Below are 20,734 nucleotides of genomic sequence, written 5' to 3' on the forward strand. Positions count from 1 at the left end.
TTGCATACAATTCAAAACACATTCAAAGTATACAAATTCATAATTCAAATACATACATTACATTTACATATAAAACTATACCATATGAACTTACCAAACCAAAACAACGATAAGTGCAATGTTGGAGAATAATCCGCAATTTCTCTTTTTCCTCGATTATTTATTGGTTGATTCAAATCTTGATCTATACGGTAATTCATTTCAATTCATTAGTTTCAATTACCTTATAACATCTTATGCCATGCATATGACAATTTAATTTCACTCCTCATAAATTCCCTAATTTTTTGTATTTTATTCAATTTAGTCCCTAAAATCAAAACGATCATATCTTTCACATTTAAGCCTCATTTTCCATTTGATTTCAAACACATCCTTCTACAGCCCTCCAATATCTATAATTACAGAAATTTAATATAAATTTCGAATTATTTACATTTTATTCCCTATGTTCAAAACTAGCAATTTTCACTTTACAAATTAGTCCCTTTTCATATCTAAGCACAAAAATCTATCAATTTAACACCAAAAGATTCAAGATTTAACAATAGAAACTTTTATAAAATTTGAAAGCTTTGCAAAATAGTACCTGGGCTAGCTAAATCAAACTTTAGGGATCTCAAAAATATAAAATTTACAAAAAGCAAACTTGAATTAGCTTACCATGCAAAGGCCGAATGCTTGGAGCTTCAAAAATGTTTTTTTTTTTTATTTTGTATTTTCAATGGAAGATGGAGAAACAAAGATGATAATAGCTTTTCTTTTATTAATTTTAACATATAATATAATTTAATCACAAATTTTAACACATATTCACTCAAAACAAAGCACCAACCGTCCACTATAATAAAATATGGTGTAATTTTCACTTAAAATCCATAAATAATTATTATTTATACTTTTTAAATTAATAAAATCAATAGAAATTATCTTTTATGGTTTTTAGGATTTAGTCTTTGTACCTTAATTACTAATTATTTAATACAATTACTGAGTCAAAAATTAATATAACATTATAATATACTCATAAATATTAATTAATAATATTTACGGACTCGATCATCAGAGAACAGGATTCCAAAATCACCATTTTCGACACCACTAAAAAACGGGTTGTTACATGTTTGGTACATTCCCATGATAAAATTTAAATAGAATGTAATTCTTGGGAATGTGATTACTAAGAATGTAATTATCAAGAACATAACATTATAATGTTTCATATATTGGGAATGTATTAATTAAAATCTCTAGAAATTACATCGATGTGTTTGGTTCATTAAGCATGTTACTACGTTAAATTTTGAAATTGTCCTTATCAAATAAACTACAAATTTGATTAATTTTAATATCAAATAAACTACAAATTTGATTAATTTTAACATTTTTAGTGATATTTGTTATTAACAATATTTAGTTCAATACTAGTAAACAAGTAATTTAATATTTTATTTTATTAATATTATTTATTTTAAATGGAAAAAATTTTAATATATGAAAAATTACTTGATATATTATCAGTGGAGTTTTTAGACTCCGCAAGTAAGATCAGGGGTTGAAAAGTGTCATATTAAGACCAGGGGTTGACAATGGTCTAATAAAATATTTTAAAAAATATTTTTAAAAGAAAGAGGCACATGTCAATTTTTGAAGACTGCTTGTAAAATAAATAAAAAACATTATCAACTACCTTAATATATTATATTGGAAATAAAGTTTTAATATTTCATATGTATTAAACAAGTATAAATTTTAAAATTTAAAATTTAAATCATATAAAATTAAAAATATATATTATTATGATCTTAGGTGAAAAATAGTGCATACAAATAATGAAAATAAATAAAATAATTATTTTATCGCAAATATAAATTTAAAATTTCCAAATTTCATGAAAAGTTATTTTTCCATTAATATTCAAAGGAATCGTATTCCTATAATTGAAGGAAAACAATTCCAAGAGGAAGTTACATTTATAGAAAAGTTACGAATTTTAATGTACAAAATGCGAAAAAAGCACTCTCCCATAGTTAAATTTTCAGACATATGTGTCATACCTAATGCGCTCTACTTATTTTTATCAATAGTTATGTACTTTTAATTACTTACCAATATTTATTATTTAGAAATTATGGATTTAGTCTCTACATTTTAATTTGATCAAGTTTAGTCTCTGTACTTTTTGAATTGGTCAATTTTACTCAGATTATTTTTAAAATTTAAAATTTTAGTCTTGAACTAAACCGTAGCAATTAAATTTATTTGGTTCAATTCAATTACTAGTCATGTATTATGTGTACAACTGTAAATTTGATCTATATTCACCAATTGGATCATTTTAAGTTCCTATACTTTTTCACATTTGAAATTCCAATCTCGAAACAAGTGACGATTAATAATCTATTAATTAAATTTTTAGTGAGTAAATGTGGAAATAATAAGTGATATAGCATTACATGTATGGTAATATGTTTAGGACTAATAGAACTTCACATAATGAATTTAATGGTTATCATTTAGGCAAAACTAAAATTCGAAAATTTGAAAAGCACGAGGACTAAAATGACCAAATTAAAATATAAGGATTAAATTGATAAGATGGGCAAAGTGTAGGGACAAACATCAAATTCTAACCATTACATTTGAGACAGCATGGATGAAGCCAACTAGGCTAGCAAAGCAAACGAGCTTTATCTTCTCGACTTCTTCACAGACAGCGCAGGTCACATGAATATCTTCAAATTTATACAATTTAAAATATATACAGATATATGATATTATTAGGGTTTATTTTTTAATAAATTTAAAAAAAATTAAGTCTTTAATATAATTATAGTGTTTGATAGTAATATATTTTAATTTTTAAAAAAATTACTTATCTCATAATTTTAATCTTACTAATATAATATTTTATATTATTTTCAATAGTTTTGATAAAATTAAATATAATAATTTGAATATTTTATTTTTTAATGAAAGTAAAATGATAACTTGTTTTGAATATAATTTTTAAAAATAAAATCAATTCAATGTTTTTGATAAATGAAAATTTATTATGATTATAAACATATATAAAAAATTAAATATTTTAAAAATTCAAAATACTCTAAGTCGAATTAAAATTATGTTAAAAGAAAAACAGACAAAACTATATATGTGCAATATTAAATCTTGGGTAGATATACCTATTAAGCATCAACCAAGATCATTTAATGTACCAAAAAAGAAAATCAACCAGGTTGGTCCAACCCTATATCTTAGTTTTAAATTTAAATCAAACTTACACAAAATCCTTTCCCTTTGAATTTTTTTTTTTTTATGTTTTCTAAAATATTTACAATTATGTTTTTTGGTTGAATTATGAGAAGAGGACAAAACCGTAATAATAGCACGATTAGTGTGACTCAAATTTAAACCACATCTGGGGTGGTGAACACTCTAACGATCAAACCAATACGGGATTTATATTTATACCTAAGTTATTCAGTTAAGGTTGGAATAGGAGTATATTTCGGAAATTTTCAAATTACTAAATATATTCAATATCAAGTTTTTGATACCTGGATTTATATATTAAAATTGATCAGCATTGGCGGCGTCACCGCCGTCTATATTTCTTTTTTCTTGGGCAACTTCTAATGTTTTTTTCTTACGACAAATAGCAGCCGTTTGCATGTCTTAATCTATTCAGGCTTCTTTCCTATGTAAGTTATTTACCTATTTGTATCGTATCTATAATATTTGATTATTATATCTACGTGAGCGAAGTCTACACCTATATAAACCAGCTTTGGTAAACCATTGGTTTCCTCATATTTTCGTGGAAATCAAAATACAGTCTATTTTGTTGAAGATAAATATGGAATTCATAGAGGTTGCCCTCACTGATTCTTCAAAGAAGATGTTGATGTTCTTGATTGTTCAAGCACTAGTATATCTCATCTTGTCTAAATCATCCCACATTTTCTCCGACAACAAGATGATGACATCTTCGTTAAGCTTCAAAGCTGTTCGGTCGTTATGTTTTTGCCGGATTCTAGCTTCCATGTCGGACTTTCCCCAAGTTTTCGAGCAGCCGTCGCCATCGTCCAAGAGTTCAAGATCAGCAGTTGAAGAATACCCTGAAGAATATAAAACTTACTAAATTCTAACGTTATGATTGTTGATTCTTTGGATACTGTTGACTCGTAGTTTGAAAGCAATTCGTAATTCTTTGTTCTGATTTTGAAGATTTAATGCAACAATTACTTCTATTCTCTACTAGAAATGATTTAATTGTGTATAACTATATTGTTTTTTTTCTTTTCATTCAAGTTTTGATGCGTGTAAATTCTTCTAATGAAAATTTTCATTTTGATCACTTAACTAAAAAAATTAATATTTTTCACTGAATTATATATTTAAAATTTTTTATTTAAGTTACAGGATTTTTAAGTTTCTTTAAAAAAAGTTCCGCCAATGAGCTCCAAGTAACGATTCGACAACTGGTACAGTAGATCAATACTCGTCGACAAGTAGAAGAACATATTTTAGATCTAAGTTGATCTGAAGGTCAATGTCGAAGATGGAGAAAATATTTGTTTGAAGTTTGGTTTGTAGATTCGTGACGTCTAAAGCTGTTTCACGAAAAAAATATTAAACAATAGAAGAGAATGGGAAAGAGAGCTTTAATTGGTGCAAAAACTACGAACAGAGAAAGTCACATAACATTGCTTTTAATAGCTAAGTGACTTACATGGAAACTTTGAATAGTTCAGTGACCAAATTGTAACTTTTTAAATTAAGTGACTAAAACGAAAACTTACCCATAATTTAGTGACTAATGGTGTAATTTACCCTATTTTTCTTAAGTTTTTTTCTAAATATTTAAAGAGTTGTACCTATACTAAAGAAATAGGGCAGAAAACAATCCTAAAAGTACTCTCGCATTTTTTATTGATGCATTTGTTATTTATATAGCTAAGTAAATAACCAACTGAATACTCTTACATATTAGGAGACTTATTCAATCAATAACAAGCTATCTTAAAATTACAAGAAATAAAAACAGTATTACAACAAATAAAAAGAACAATCCAGTAGACGCAACTAAAGAGAGACATGATCATAGAGTAGAGTCTAATAAACATTTGTTAAAAGATGCCAAATATGAGCATTTGAGAAAAAAATCGAGAGTTTGATAAAATATAAAGATGTTTACCTTGTTTTAAGTCTGGGCCTTATACCTAGGTTTGAATTCTACCATATGTAATTACTATATATGGATCTTCAATTTCATCATGTGTGAGTTTTAGTTCAAAGTATTTCAATTTTTATGTTTCTACTTTGTATTGGTTTGAATTTTATAATTGCTCGAACGTTGTTTGATTGTACTATTGTAAGGGTCCAATTCTGTCTGGGCCCATACCAAAACAAACCAAACCATAAAAAAAGCTCATCAGTCCCGAGACCAATTACAAATGACCCAAATAATAAAAAACTCTAATGGCCCAACAAGCCCAAAACCTAAACTATTTTCAGAAAAAAAAAAACAAGAACAAAAGCCCTAACCGTCGCTCCTAGCCTCTGCCACCCCTGCAAAGAAAAAGCAACATGCAATAACAAGTACGAAATAGTAGAAAAATTGATAAAAAAATGTGTAAAAATCGGCTATAAAGCCATGGTAAACCGATTGTAAAAGGGGGATTTTTGGGAATACAAAAAAAAGCACAGAGAATCGAACATTCAAGTATCAATCAAAAACAGAATAGCATTTTTTAAATGTGGTTTTTTTGTTATTTTTTTCGGATAGATTCATTTTTTTAAATAGAATATAAAAAAACAACATAAGAGAGGTTTAGAAAGCAAACCTTCGCGCTCCGTCGCTGAGAACGGCTGAGGTGGTCACTTCCGATGAAAAGTGACCGGAAGCCGAGAGGTTGACTTTACTTTCGAGTCGTTTTCGTGAGGATTTCGGGAATTTTAGGCCCGGATTCGGTTTTAGGAGGGTCGAAATAGTGAAAGGGGGTTCTTTGTTATTTTCCGGCCACCGCGTACGGTGGCGCCGTCGCCGGTGACCAGTGGCCGACGCGACGGCCGATGGCCGGACCCTAGGCCGATGCCCGGAAAGGGAGAGAAGGGTTCAGAGGATTTTCTTTGATTTTTTTTAAGGAGGTTGAAAATGATTTTTTTGTAAAAAAATTTTGACTTATATAGGCACATGAAATGGCGCCGTTTTGGGTCAGTGTACATATACGTCAAAATGGCGTCGTTTTGACCTGGACCGGACCAACCAGACCCAAACCGCCTAGGATCTGCGTGTTTTTTGGACAAATGGGTTATTTGCGTCGTTAGTCCTTTCACTTTTGAGATTGGTTATGATTAGATCCTATCATATTTTCTTTATTTTCAATTTTTCCACAAACTTTCATTTTTCTCTCAATTTGGTCCTTAGACCGTTTTAAAAGGGAAAACATTTGAAACAGTGTCGTTTTGGAACATGGAATAATTTCTCATTTAGTCCCTCCTTCTTGGCGCGCGTTTTACTTTAGTCATTTATCACCCGTTTTTTTATATTTTATTTTAAAATCTATCCTCTAAATCCTATTAATTTTTTTATTGTCCCTTTATTATTATTATTATTATTATTATTATTATTATTATTATTATTATCATTATTACTATTATTATATTTATCATTTTCTTAAATAGTTTTATTTAATATTTCTTTATTCTTTTTATTTATTTGCTTATTTTCAATTTTTAGTTTTTATTTGTTTATTTACTTTTTATATAATTAGTTTGTTTTATTTTTATTTCTTTAATTATTTATCTTATTTTTTATTTTTATTTTTATTTTTATTTTATTTTCTCTTATTATTGTCGTTTATATTATCGCATTCATTATTGTTTTGTTATGCATATTAGCACCGTGATTTATTTTTACATTTTACTATAAAATCGTGTTACATTAATCATTATCCAATACATAATTTTTTTAAATAAGCGATATGTCTTATTTTGAGATTCGAAAGGTCGTTCCCTAACTTAAGGGGTTTCAATTTTCTCGAATATTCGAATACACGAAATCTTTTTAAACATAAGTTTTTAATAATCTCGGGAATTAATAAAAGATTGTGTTCTAACTTAGGGGACATGATTTCTTTTCTAAAATCGAGATAATCGAATATCTTCCAAATAAGTAAAATTTTCGGCATTCATTCTCGTATCGGGGCTTAAGACATTGTGTCCTAACTTACGGGACGTAATTCTCTTTCTCGATTAACGCAAAATATGCTCCTTTCTCAAAATTTTTTAACAAACGATCGTATTTTAAATCTCTTCAAAGTTTTCAATTCTCGACACTAAGACACTAATTAATCAACTAGGTACCAATTTTGGGCGTTACGAGGGTGCTAATCCTTCCTCGTACGTAACCGACTCCAAAACCCGTTTTTCAGAATTTTGCAAACCAAAAGCGTTGTTTTAATAAATCCAAACTGTTTATTAAACAACCGTTTTATGAGGTGACCCGATCACACCTCATCAAAAAAGATTGGTGGACTCCCATATTCATTTTCGTTTTTCAAAATCCAAGTCGACCCTTTTGTTAAAAAAAAGTGGTTTCGACAGCTTGGCGACTCCGCTGGAGATCTAAAAATAAGAGAGTCAAGCCACGTGTTGATTACTTTTTGCCTTTTTGTCAAAAATTAAAAACTTGATTTAAATATATGATCCTTTCGTTGCATTTCATCCGTCTTTATTACGATATTAATCATTGTGGTTTATAATTGTTGTGTTGGTTTATGTTTTGGTATCTTTCTGCACATTGCATCGCATTACTGCTCGATTATACCCTTTTAAGTGAGAGTCAGAAAGTACTCCTTCGTGAGGTTTTCACCTCCGCATGGGATAGTGAATCGCTTTCGGGATACATCCGTACCTATGTCTTCGTGAGATTTTCATCTCCGCATAGCCATAGGAAAATGTATTCCCTTGAACTAAACTCGATCCATATGAGCCTATAATGAGTGAGGATCGATGAATCTGTTGGTTTAGGTACCTTTACTTTAGAACCGAACTCATATAATGAGCCCTAAGAGCCTACGAGTCTACCCTAGGTAGAACCGCACCAAACCCCTAGTGGTCATCCAAATAGGTGCTCTTTTTTGTTATTTATGTTTTTGTACTAACGTGTTTTCTTTTTTTTTTGTTATGATTGCATTAAATTTTCATCATAGAATAAAGGTGTTGATTCACGTTCAGTTACTAAATAGAGATCTTGTCATGGAAATTGGATTTCTTGATAAAGTGGATGACAATGTGGTCGTCCGAATATGGTCCGAGAAAATGTAACGAGGGAAGGGTGATAGTCTGATGAATGAATATACGACTTTGCTACGTTGCCCGTGGATTCAAGTTGACATAGATTATTCGAAAGCCGTCAACGTCTCAACTTTCTTAAAAAATCTAACGAGCCTCACGAGGATGAGTGAACAATGGGTCGCGACTTAGATCAAGCATAAAGGAGATAGATAAGGTACCCCTTTGAAGAGTTCGTGAGATTCGATCTTAACATACGAATATCGATGCCTTCACTTTGAGTATTAGGGCAAGGCCATATATGTAGATATCCGTTTTATGTAAAGAGATTTGTTTTCTAGTAAAGTTGTTCTATTAGAATTGAATCAGGATCAACACCTATTTTCTCTTTTTTGCATTCATTTTATTCATTGCATTCATGTATTAACATTGCATTGTATCATATGCATTAAGTCTCACAAAAGACCCTAAAATCTTGACAGTTATCTTGGAATATCGATACACGAGGAAAAACTAAAGAAATGGACCAAAGGTTGGAGAGATTAGAGCAAATGCAAATACAGGTGCAAGAGCAATTGACCAAAATTCAACAAGATATGAGGGATTAGATGCTAGAATTCCAAAGAAATGTGATGAGCCAGTTAACCCAGTTACTGCCTGGAGGGTTAGAAAAAGGAAAGAGCCCTATGGTCAACTCTGGGGACGATAACGAGGACCTTGCTTATCCTCCAGGATTTACCCTAACAAACACCCAAGTACAACAAAACACGTGTCCACAAAGGGTTTCTGTTAACATCAAACCCCAATACTAGACCAGTACCTCGACACCGACGAACTTTTCGACAGGTTCAGGTTTTAACCCGAGGGATAATTTAACCAATCCCGTTCTTCTTGATTTGGATGATCTAGCGGAAACAAAACAGGTGAGAGTGGAGCTTCCAAAACAATTTAAAGATCGGTACAAACGGAAAAGGCGAGAGTGAAGCTCCCAAATCAATACTTTAAAGGCTCCAAGGAAAAGAGAAAATGACGTGAATAATGTAACCACGTGTAACAAGAGTTATTCGAAGCCAATCACTGTGAGCCAAATGAGAACGATAACCACTGGTCATCAGGGCCTACCAAGACAAGAGTCTAATGCTAGGCAAAAAACGGAGAAGCCCCAGTTTATGCCTATTCCAATGACATACAGGGAGTTGTACCAAAGTTTATTTGATGCACATGTTGTTTCCCCTTTCTACCTAAAACCTATGCAGCCCTTATACCCCAAATAGTACGACGCAAACACCTAATGCAAGTACCACGCGAGAATCACAGGACACTTGATTGAGAACTGCACCGCTTTCAAAAAGATAATTGAAAGACTTATCAAAATGGGTATTGTGAAATTCGATGATCCATCTAGTGCAGAAAATCCATTACCTAACCATTCTGACAAAAAGGTAAACACAATAATCGAAAGTGCAGGGAGGAGAATTAAGACAAATGTTGCAGAAGTAAAAACCCCACTAAAATGGGTTTTGAAACAAATGATAGACATGTGATTAATCATTCAGAATTCAGATAAGAGACCAAAAGGGATGAAGAGCTACTGTGAGTTCCACGCTGAAAAAGGTCATGAAATTCAGGAGTGTGCTGAATTCAAAACTTTGGTGCAGAGCCTAATGGATAATAAAGAGTTGGAATTCCTTGAAGAAGTCAAAGGCCTGAAAGGAATGTTGGGGAATTTGAACGTTAACGTCGTATCCGAAGAGGGAGCCGGGCAAGATAATTTATCAGGCATTTGCCCTTACATATCTAAGAGTGTTTTGAACAATGGGACTGTGGAAGGGATCCCTATATTTTTTAAAGCTAATTCAGATTAATGTCCAAAACACGCTTATTGCTCTAAGCCTAGAGGCAATAAGAATCCTTTTGTGAGATAAACTTATGTCTAACATCTTTATTTTAATAAAATGCATCTTTGTTTCTCACTTTGAGCAAATATTCTTTTATTATTTCCATTTCATTCATAATCATACTATACAGATAAATATTCTTAGATTCTTTAGTTATTTGGATCTTTCTTCGTCCCTATAATAAGTCTCCAGATATCAATGATATGAGCGACACTGCTATTGACTCAGAACCTCATTTTGAGCAAGATATGTGTCTAGAGGAACCACAAGACTTCAAAAATGACCGAGACTGTAGCTTATCTCCTGTTTTGTTAAGAATGGTAGAACAAGATGAGAAATAGACCCTACCTTACAAAGAATCAATGGAAGTCATGACCTTTCTCTATGTGGGGCACGGATGTCATTGGGCCGATCTCACCAAAAGTTTAGCAGTCATCGATTCGTCTTTGTGGTCATTGATTACTTCACTAAGTGGGTGAAAGTTGCTTCATATGCCAATGTCACAAAGTCGACAGTTAACAAGTTTTTTAAAAAAATCATATGTCGGTATAGAATGCCAGAAAGGATCATATCAGACAATGCTTTAAATTTGAACAACCGCACGATATCAAAAGTTTGCAGTCTATTCAAGATTAACACCATATCACCCCAAAGTAAGTGGTGCAGTGGAGGCAAAAAAACTCTACCGGGGCAACGCCTTTCTCTTTGGCTTATCGCAGTTTTACCCATTGAAGTCAAGATTCTTTCTCTCTGAGTTTTTTTTGGATCCAATCCCGATTGAAGAGAAAGGTTTAAAGTTATTCGTCATGGTCAAATGTACCAAAAACAAATTATGCGAGCTCACCAAAAAAAAGGTTTGCCCTAGAGAATTGTATGAGGGGGACCTGGTATCGAAGAAGATCCTTTCCATACAAATAGACTTCAGAAGAAAATGGATGCCAAATTGGGAAGGACTTTATGTGGAAGGCCTTATCTGGAAAAACATCAATATTGACCAAGATAGATGGCAAGAACCTGCTTAACCCTGTGAATTCTGATTCAAGCAAGAAATACTTCACTTTAAAAAAATAATAAATGAAAATAAAAAAAGAAAAAAAGAAAAAGAAAAATGAGAAGCCAATGTGAAAACATGCAAAATGGCACCTTGAGATCAAAGGGGTTTTGAGTTGAAAACCCAGGAATGGGCAGTTCAAATTTTTGATTACAGGTAGGGCATGTGGTAGTATTGTCCTCTCCGAATTAACAAGAAGAAGGGATGCTACATCTTGGGGCTTCAACAAAGTCTTCTAGGATTTCTAAACACGTATCAAGTTCAAAGGGTCCTCGAGAAGTTTTGTACAGAGAAGCTCATGCTACGATATTTGAGGCACCTATTTTTATCTTATTCATTTTGTATCTTAGCAAAATTTGTTGTCTTGATTAATTTATTCATTTCGAGCTTTACTCTCAATAAAATTTCATCCTATCCATTGTGATAATCTTTTTCAAGCATTTTTCATTGAAATAACGATTAATGGACTGATAATATTCAAGCAAAAGGAGTTATGCATATTACTCTGAAAGATTCTAAATAGTACGAGGACCTGAATTAGGACTATTATTTAGAACTAACCAAACCTAAGGGTTGGAAACATTTGAGAAAGAATAGTCTAAATGGTGACTATTTCTTTGGATTTTTTTGTTAAAGATACCAGTTGGACAAGAAGGCATGGTAACACATCAGTGATAGTACATTTATGAACAACGAGTAATGACAACCTAAACATTAAAAATGGATCATTCTCTAAAAATGACAATATGCATTCATGCAAATATCATTCATACACATCTAGTTAGGAGCATTTGATTCATTCTGATCATGACATCCTAATTACTAGGCATAAATAGGTCCATAAAATGGATTCTACAGGTCATTTCCCCAGAGAATAGATCAGTGAAACCATAAATCTTATATCCCTGAAGTTGCAGTGGGATGGATTGAAGTCATTATGACAGATCTTATCTTCTTGAAGTTGTAGTGGAGCAGATTGAAGCCACTAGCCTTATCTCCCTGAAGTTGCGCGGAGCAGACTGAAGACATCAAATCTTATTTCTCTGGCATTGCAGTGAAACAGATTAAAGCTACAAATTATGTCAAATCTTATCTTCCTGAAGTTGCAGTGGAGCAGATTGAAGCCACCAACCTTATCTCTCTGAAGTTGCAGCGGAGCAGACTGAAGACAGCGAATCTTATTTCCCTGGCGTTGCAGTGGAACAAATTAAAGCTAAATATTATGACGGATCTTATCTTCTTAAAGTTGCAGTGGAGCAGATTAAAGCTACAAGTTATTGCGAATCTTATCTTCCTGAAGTTGCAGTGGAGTAGATTAAAGCCACCAGCATTATCTCCCTGAAGTTACAGCGGAGCAGACTGAAGACAGCCAATCTTATTTCCCTGGCGTTGCAGTGGAACAGATTAAAGCTACAAATTATGGCGGATCTTATCTTCTTGAAGTTACGATGGAGCAGATTAAAGCCACCAGCATTATCTCCCTGAAGTTGCAGCGGAGCAGACTGAAAACATCGAATCTTATTTCCCTAACGTTGCAGTGGAACAAATTAAATCTACAAATTATGGCGGATTTTATCTTTCTGAAGTTGCAGTAGAGCAGATTAAAGCCACCAGCATTATCTCCCTGAAGTTGCAGCGGAGCAGACTGAAGACAGCGAATCTTATTTCTCTGACGTTGCAATGAAGCAGACTAGAACCACAAATCTCATCCTCCTGAAGTTGCGGCAGAGTAGATTGAGGGTACAAATCGTATTTCTTTGAAGTTGTAGCGGAGCAGACTGAAGATAGCAAATCTTATTTCCTTGGTGTTGCAGTGGAGCAGATTAAAACAAAAAATCTCGTCCCCCTGAAGTTGCGGCAGAGTAGGTTGAGGGTACAAATCGTATCTATCTGAAGTTGTAGTGGAGTGGATCGAAACAACAAGACGTAGTGGACTGGATCGAAGCAACAAGACGCAATGGACTGGAATGATGCTACCTGGAGAAGAGAAGCACCCAAAGAAGTCGAGATTTGGTGAGACCGGACAAAATTGGTCCATCTTAAAAGTCTTTGCTCCATTCTTGTTACACAACAACGAGCAAAGAGGGGCAGCTGTAAGGGTCCAATTCTGTCTGGGCTCATACCAAAATAAACCAAACCATAAAAAAAGTCCATCAAGCCCAAGACCAATTACAAATGACCCAAATAATAAAAAAACCTTAATGAACCAACAAGCCCAAAACCTAAACTATTTTCAGCAAAAAAATAAAGAACAGAAGCCCTAGCCGCTGCTTCTAGCCTCTGCCATCACCAACTCCTTTGCCACCCCTACAAAGAAGAAGCAATATGCAAGAACAACAACATGCAATAACAAGTACGAAATAGTAGAAAAATTGATTAAAAAATGTGTAAAAATCGGTTATAAAGCCATGGTAAAACGATTGTAAAAGGGGGATTTTTGGGAATACAAAAAAAAACACAGAGAATTGAACATTCAAGTATCAATCAAAAACAGAATAGCATTTTTTAAATGTGGTTTTTTTTTTATTTTTTTCGGATAGATTCATTTTTTTAAATAGAATATAAAAAACAACAGAAGAGAGGTTTAGAAAGCAAACCTTCGCGCTCCATCGCCGAGAACGACTGAGGTGGTCACTTCCGATGAAAAGTGATCGGAAGCCGAAAGGTTGACTTTACTTTCGAGTCGCTTTCGTGAGGATTTCAGGAATTTCGGGTCCGAATTCAGTTTTAGGAGGGTCGAAATAGTGAAAGAGGGTTCTTCGTTATTTTCCAGCCACCGCGTACGGCAGTGCCGTCGTCGGTGATCGGTGGCCGACGCGACGGCCGATGGCCGGACCCTAGGCCGGTGCCCGGTGAGGGAAAGAAAGGTTGAGAGGATTTTCTTTGGTTTTTTTAAAGGAGGTTGAAAATGATTTTTTGTAAAATTTTTTTGACTTATATAGGCGCATGAAACGGCGCCGTTTTGGGTCAGTGTACATAGACGTCAAAACGGTGTCGTTTTGACCTGGACCGGACCGACCCAACCTGAACCGCCTAGGATCAGCGTGTTTTTTGGACAAAGAGGTTATTTGCGTCCTTAGTCCTTCTGTTTTTGAGACTGGTTACGATTAGATCCTATCATATTTTCTTTATTTTCAATTTTGCCAAAAACTTTTATTTTTCTCTCAATGTGGTCCTTAGACCGTTTTAAAAGGGCAAACATTTGAAAAAGTGTCGTTTTGGGACAGGGAATAATTTCTCATTTAGTTCCTCCTTCTTGGCGCGCGCTTTACTTTTGTCCTTTATCATCCTTTTTTTATATTTTATTTTAAAATCTATCCCCTAAATCCTATTAATTTTTTTATTGTCCATTTATTATTATTATTATTATCATTATTACTATTATTATATTCATCATTTTCTTAAATAGTTTTATTTAATATTTCTTTATTCTTTTTATTTATTTGCTTATTTTCAATTTTTTAGTTTTATTTGTTTATTTCCTTTTTTATATAATTAGTTTGTTTTATTTTATTTCTTTCATTATTTATCTTATTATTTATTTTTATTTTTATTTTCTCTTATTATTATCGTTTATATTATCGCATTCGTTATTGTTTTGTTATGCATATTAGCACCGTGATTTATTTTTACATTTTACTATAAAATCGTGTTACATTAATCATTATCCAATACATAAACTTTTTAAATAAGCGATATGTCGTATTTTGAGATTCGAAAGGTCGTTCCCTAACTTACGGGTTTTCGATTTTCTCGATAAATCCGACTACACGAAACTTTTTTAAACATAAGTTTTTAATAATCTTGGGAGTTAATAAAAGATTGTGTTCTAAAAGATTGTATTCTAACTTACGGGACTTGATTTCTTTTCTAAAATCGAGATAATCGAATATCTTCCAAATAAGTAAATTTTTCGGCATTCATTCTCGTATCGGGGCTTAAGACATTGTGTCCTAACTTACGGGACGTAATTCTCTTTCTCGATTAACGCAAAATATGCTCCTTTCTCAAAATTTTTTAACAAACGATCGTATTTTAAATCTCTTCAAAGTTTTCAATTATCGACACTAAGACACTAATTAATCAACTAGGTATCAATTTTGGGCGTTACGAGGGTGCTAATCCTTCCTCGTACGTAACCAACTCCTGAACCCGTTTTTCAGAATTTTGCAGACTAAAAGCATTATTTTAATAAATTCAAACTATTTATTAAACAACTGTTTTACTAGGTGACCCGATCACACCTCATCAAAAAAGATTGGTGGCGACTCCCATACTTGTTTTCGTTTTTCAAAATCTAAGTCGACTCTTTTATCAAAAAAAGTGGTTTTGACAACTATGATTACCCCGTAATTGTACTTGTAAATTTTAAAAAGAAAATGAGGAGCGAAGATTAGTACATTAATTGATTGTGTGTTACTTTTTGTGGAAAGGGAAGCATGAGGCAGCAAAGGGTGGTAAAGCAGAATGGAGCTCAGCGTGCACGCCAAAATAGAAAGGGGGTTAGATTTGGAAGAGCTATTTAGTTGGAATAATGCTTGTGCTATCTAACATATATGAGCTCTCAATCAGCACGTATGGATTGCTTGGCTACAAGCTTATGTGCTAAGGGGCCGTACTTTGGTGCAACTCTCAATTTCTTCAAGCAATAGTTGGAGTTGGAATAAGCTTATCATAGTTGTTTAAATTGGATCGGTTAATTAGATTAAAAATTGACCGTACATCAATCTAGAAAGAGGGATTAGACTATTTGAACTATAGTTGAATCGCAAATTGAGAACCAATTATAACTTGTCGAATAGCTTTTTATGGTTTTGGCCCAGTTTTCAGGGCCCAAAATGAAAAAAGCCGAAACTTAGAACAACCGGCCGAAATCCAAAAATGAGTAAAATGAAATGTTTTAATTAGTTTGGATTATGGATCATAACGTTTTAATGTTTTATAAATTTGGATTAAATGCCTTAATATTTTACTTAATTTTGGTGGGATGAATATTGGACTTTGGATAATGATTTGAAAACGTATAAAAATTGAGGATTATATTAATTAAAAGTGTCACTTAACAACAATAAATAGTTGAATAAATAGAAGATCGCAAGTTCAAATCTTAAAGTAGAGGACATCAAAAAAATATCATTGAATAACAAAAGATTATAACTTTTTTGTATTTAAATTCTCCAGATGAATCATATTGAAAAGAAGTTTGTAAAGATGGGTTGGAACAAGAGTCCTACATCTGAGTCCACCCAAGCGCAGTATTTAACTATTTATAGAATTCTCATGTAGAAAATGGGATGCTGAATTTAATAAAATTCTTACAAGTAAATGAGATTTCCCGATTTCCACTCACTATCATTAGATTTTTCCAAAATAGAAGAAACCGATCTTCGTTTCTAAGCCGAATGCTCTCCTTCTGGTCTTGCAATGGCTGACCCAAATTACCCATCACCGACACTGACAGGAACACTAAATTCGAACAAATTCTCTGTCGTGACAACAAAAAACAGGGTGGCTTTTGCTTTTACTTTCACTTCCGTTTTTGTCATTGGTTTCACAACTTTAGTATTTCTAAATCCATCTTCTTACTCTTCTCCTCGCCTTCAAAGCCTGCTTCGAAGTTCCTTTTACAGATCCCAGTTTTCCTCCCATTTCTCTCACTTTCTCCCCAATTCTTCCCAATCCAATCACTACCCACTCCCCTTTTCTCCATTCCAGGAACACCCTTCTCAGATTTCTCGGGAATCTGAAAGATTTCATGGGAAAAATGATTCTTCTTTGTCAAGTGAAGGTACTAATGGAACCCTTTCTGAGATTCCTGCAGAAAGTGGGAAAGAATTAGCTGAAAAGGTTTTAAATGCTAATGGAAATATCATTCATGGAAGCCCTTCTCGGCCTTTGGATTTTAAAGAAAGTGGGAAAGAGTTGGTGGATGGAAGCATTGATGAATTACTTGAGAAGCAAAGGAAGGGTGATTTTGTGGAAATAATAAATCAATGTAGAATATTTGATGGGAAATGGGTGAGAGATGATTTTTACCCTCTTTATGCACCAGGGACTTGTCCATATATTGGTGAGTCTTTCAATTGCTTTGTTAATGGTAGGCCTGATAGGGGGTATGAGAAATACAGATGGCAACCCAATGAATGCATCTTACCAAGGTAAATTCACCAAAGTTCTCATTTTTAAATCTAAATTTTGTTGGTTCATTTATATATAATTGAATTCTGCTAATTTTGCATATACCCTGGTGGTTCTAATTCATCTTCATGTGTATTTATAATATTTGTTGATAATGTATCTTTATATATTTATATATATGTGCGCGTGTGTATTAGTTCATTTTTGTCATTGTCTTGGTTAGATTGGCTTAGGGTAGAGTTTATATTATATGAGAATGAATTGTGATAATTTGCATCTATTACTGGTGGTTCTAATTTCTTCATGTTCATATGTAGTTTTTAATGATATTTGTTGGAAATGATCTTTATATATATATATGTATGTATGTATGTATGTATGCAGTTTTTAATGATATTTGTTGGAAATAATTGCTTATTTATTGTTGGTTTTTTACTTAGATTGGTTTTGGGTGGAGTTGTCATGCAGGTTGAATGGCAAGCATATGCTGGAATTATTGAGAGGGAAGCGATTAGTTTTTGTTGGCGATTCACTTGGTCGGAATATGTGGGAATCTCTGGTTTGTATCCTTAGAAACTCCGTTGAGGAGAAAAGCAGTGTTTTCGAGGTCTCCGGCAAGCAGGAATTAGGAAAAGGGGGTTCTCACTCCATTATATTCAAAGTATGTTCATCTTTTATCCTTTCCTTCAGACATAGACAAACTGCAGTTTTGCAGTACTTGGAGTTGTTTCCTTGATTTTGATATATACTAATTTCGGATGAATGAATGAGCAGGGTTATAATTGCTCAATTGAGTACTTCCGTTCAGCATTTTTAGTTCAAGAATGGGAAATGGTCTGGAGAAATGGATCAAAGAAGGAAACACTTAGACTTGATATGATTGATAAATCAGCTGATAAGTACAAAGATGCCGATGTTCTCATTTTCAATACCGGACATTGGTGGACTCATGATAAAACTTCGAAAGGGTACTGTTAATGCTACCAATTTATTCATATGATAAGATAAATAATCTTAAAGTAGGAGCTCTTAACGGTTTTAAGCGATTTGCAGGAACAGTTACTATCAAGAGGGGAACACTATCTATAACCGATTACATGTTAAAGTAGCCTTTCGAAAAGCTTTGACCACGTGGGCAAAATGGATAGATACTAATATAGATTCTACGAAGACCCTTGTTTTCTTCAGGGGGTTTTCTGCATCACATTTCAGGTAAATCGAACATCGAAAGAATATGTTAGGTTGAACCCTGAAATTTGGAACTGAGTGGCTTTAATTCTTGTTTCCTGTTCCCAGGGGTGGAAGGTGGAACTCTGGAGGGCAATGCCACGGTGAAACCGAACCTATTACAAATGAGAAGTACTTGAAGAAATATCCATCAAAAATGCGAATTTTCGAGTCAGTGATAAATGGCATGACTAATCCGGTCTTGTATCTTAATGTTTCAAGGATGACTGGTTTCCGGAAGGATGCTCATCCATCGGTTTACAGGAAGCAGAACTTAACTGAGGAAGAGAAAACTTCACCTACTAGAATCCAGGATTGCAGCCACTGGTGCCTCCCCGGTGTTCCTGATACTTGGAACGAGCTAGTATACACTCAACTCCTTATCAAACATGAAAGTTATCAGCAACAACTTCTGAAACCAAAACAACAACAGAGAAATCATAGGTAAAATGAATGCAGTCGAACTTTTTAAATTATTAGTTAGTCCCTAGTTTTGTCATGATCGATTAGCGTACGTACATGCCATATTCATCAGTGAAAAGTTCGGTTCTTAGAGAGAAGTGTAAAATAATGTAATTCTCCGTAAAAGCTGTTAATTATAATTGTTCATAAGCTTTCCTCTAACCGGTTTCACTTCTTTAAAGTCAAATTGCTAGTGTCCTATAGTCTTTCATGAAGTTGTTATTGAACATTGTGTTTCGGTTTATTACCACTTGTAATATGAGTTGAAATTAGTTTGTAATATCTTGATCATGTTATTTGATTTTGATCTATATGCTTTTGGGTTCATGTTACTGATCTTTTAATCGATGAGGAACTGCTAGAAACGGATATCGGTTGAGATTAGGATCATTAGTTTCGGAATTAAATCCGAAATCCGAGTTTGTACACTGTTTAAACTAGAATGAGGTTAGATTACTTCGTCAGCAACTCCAATTTTTAATAGTAGAAATTGATGGAAATTTTAATAAAAAAGACTAGTTTACTCTTCGATTTGAAGTAAATGGATCAATTTTCCCTTTTTTAGTAAATGGAACAAAATGTAATTTGATTCCTAGTACAAGTGCCTATGTGGTATTTTTACTTATGAATTTTAAAGAACCCTTTAAATACATCCACAAATATATGTATTTAACCAATTTTTAAGTCTGAGTAAATACATGTATTTGATAGCAGCTGCCAAGGATTATATATCAAATAGGTAAAAGTACTGTAGATACCTTTATAATAGGAGTCGAATTGTATTTTATCCCTTCTACTTAAAAATGGGTAAATTAGTTTTTATACATTATATCAAAGAGTAAACCAATCATTCTGTTAAATTTTTTATCCATTTCTACTGTTAAAAATTAGTCTTCATACGTTAGCATGAAGTACATATGACATGTCACATGTCACTGTTTGCTTATTCCATCAATCACGCTAGTTGTTGGGGATCGACCCGATTAAGCAACGAACAAGTAAAAATAGCGAAATAAATTGAGAAATTGAACACACAAATTTAACATAGAAAAATCCCTCCAAAGAGGATTAAAAACCATGGGTAAAGATAATTTTAATATAATGACAAATGAACGAAAAGTACAAAAGATGAAGATAAAAACAAAACCTCGAAAACTCGAAAAACAAAGAATCCTCAAAACGTAAATATAAAATTCTCTAAATGTGTTATGAGTTCTAATCTCTAATGAGTGTTTTTTTCTAAGGTTGTAAAAGAGTCTATTTATAGGCTAAATTCATAGGTCAAATAATAATAAAATAATCTAAACTAATCAGAGTTTGATTAAAACAAATAAATAGAGTTTAACTGAAAAATTATTTCTCAAATTTTACTGAATAAGAGTCATACTCAACAAATCTCCAACTTGACTCATATTTCCACAATGTCATCTTTGTCAAAGCCCGCCACAGGCTTATCTTGAACTATGCATGGCATTAATTGAGTCGAATCTGTGCTTAGAAACTGGAAGACTTCTAGCCTTCGACTTATACATTGCCAAATTAAAACTAACCCGAGTCTGATTTTCACGAACATAGTGCCCTGACTTTTCAAAACTTGCATCTAAAAGAGAACTTCTCTTCAACGAATTGGTCATACTTTTTTCCCTCCTATGACCAA

The 20,734-nt window shown here is 33.0% G+C and overlaps 1 protein-coding gene across 1 annotated transcript; it reads left to right on the forward strand.

Annotated features, from left to right (window-relative positions):
* Positions 1–16,450: 16,450 nt before the first annotated feature.
* LOC105777933 (protein trichome birefringence-like 4) lies at positions 16,451–19,404 on the forward strand. The gene is made up of 5 exons (XM_012601462.2): positions 16,451–17,408; positions 17,857–18,049; positions 18,163–18,356; positions 18,442–18,600; positions 18,685–19,404. Exons 1-5 carry the CDS (start codon positions 16,675–16,677, stop codon positions 19,061–19,063), a joined length of 1,659 nt encoding a protein of 552 aa, XP_012456916.1. The 5' UTR covers positions 16,451–16,674; the 3' UTR covers positions 19,064–19,404.
* Positions 19,405–20,734: the final 1,330 nt, after the last annotated feature.

The sequence above is a fragment of the Gossypium raimondii genome, chromosome 10 (assembly GCF_025698545.1).
Source record: "Gossypium raimondii isolate GPD5lz chromosome 10, ASM2569854v1, whole genome shotgun sequence".
Classification (NCBI taxonomy): domain Eukaryota; kingdom Viridiplantae; phylum Streptophyta; class Magnoliopsida; order Malvales; family Malvaceae; genus Gossypium; species Gossypium raimondii.

Bases quoted from the DNA above. Each gene is read 5' to 3' on its own strand.
- LOC105777933 (XM_012601462.2), top strand. From the start codon at position 16,675: ATGGCTGACCCAAATTACCCATCACCGACACTGACAGGAACACTAAAT. The intron at 17,409-17,856 runs GTAAATTCACCA...GTTGTCATGCAG, and splicing joins AATGAATGCATCTTACCAAG to GTTGAATGGCAAGCATATGC. The intron at 18,050-18,162 runs GTATGTTCATCT...ATGAATGAGCAG, and splicing joins CTCACTCCATTATATTCAAA to GGTTATAATTGCTCAATTGA.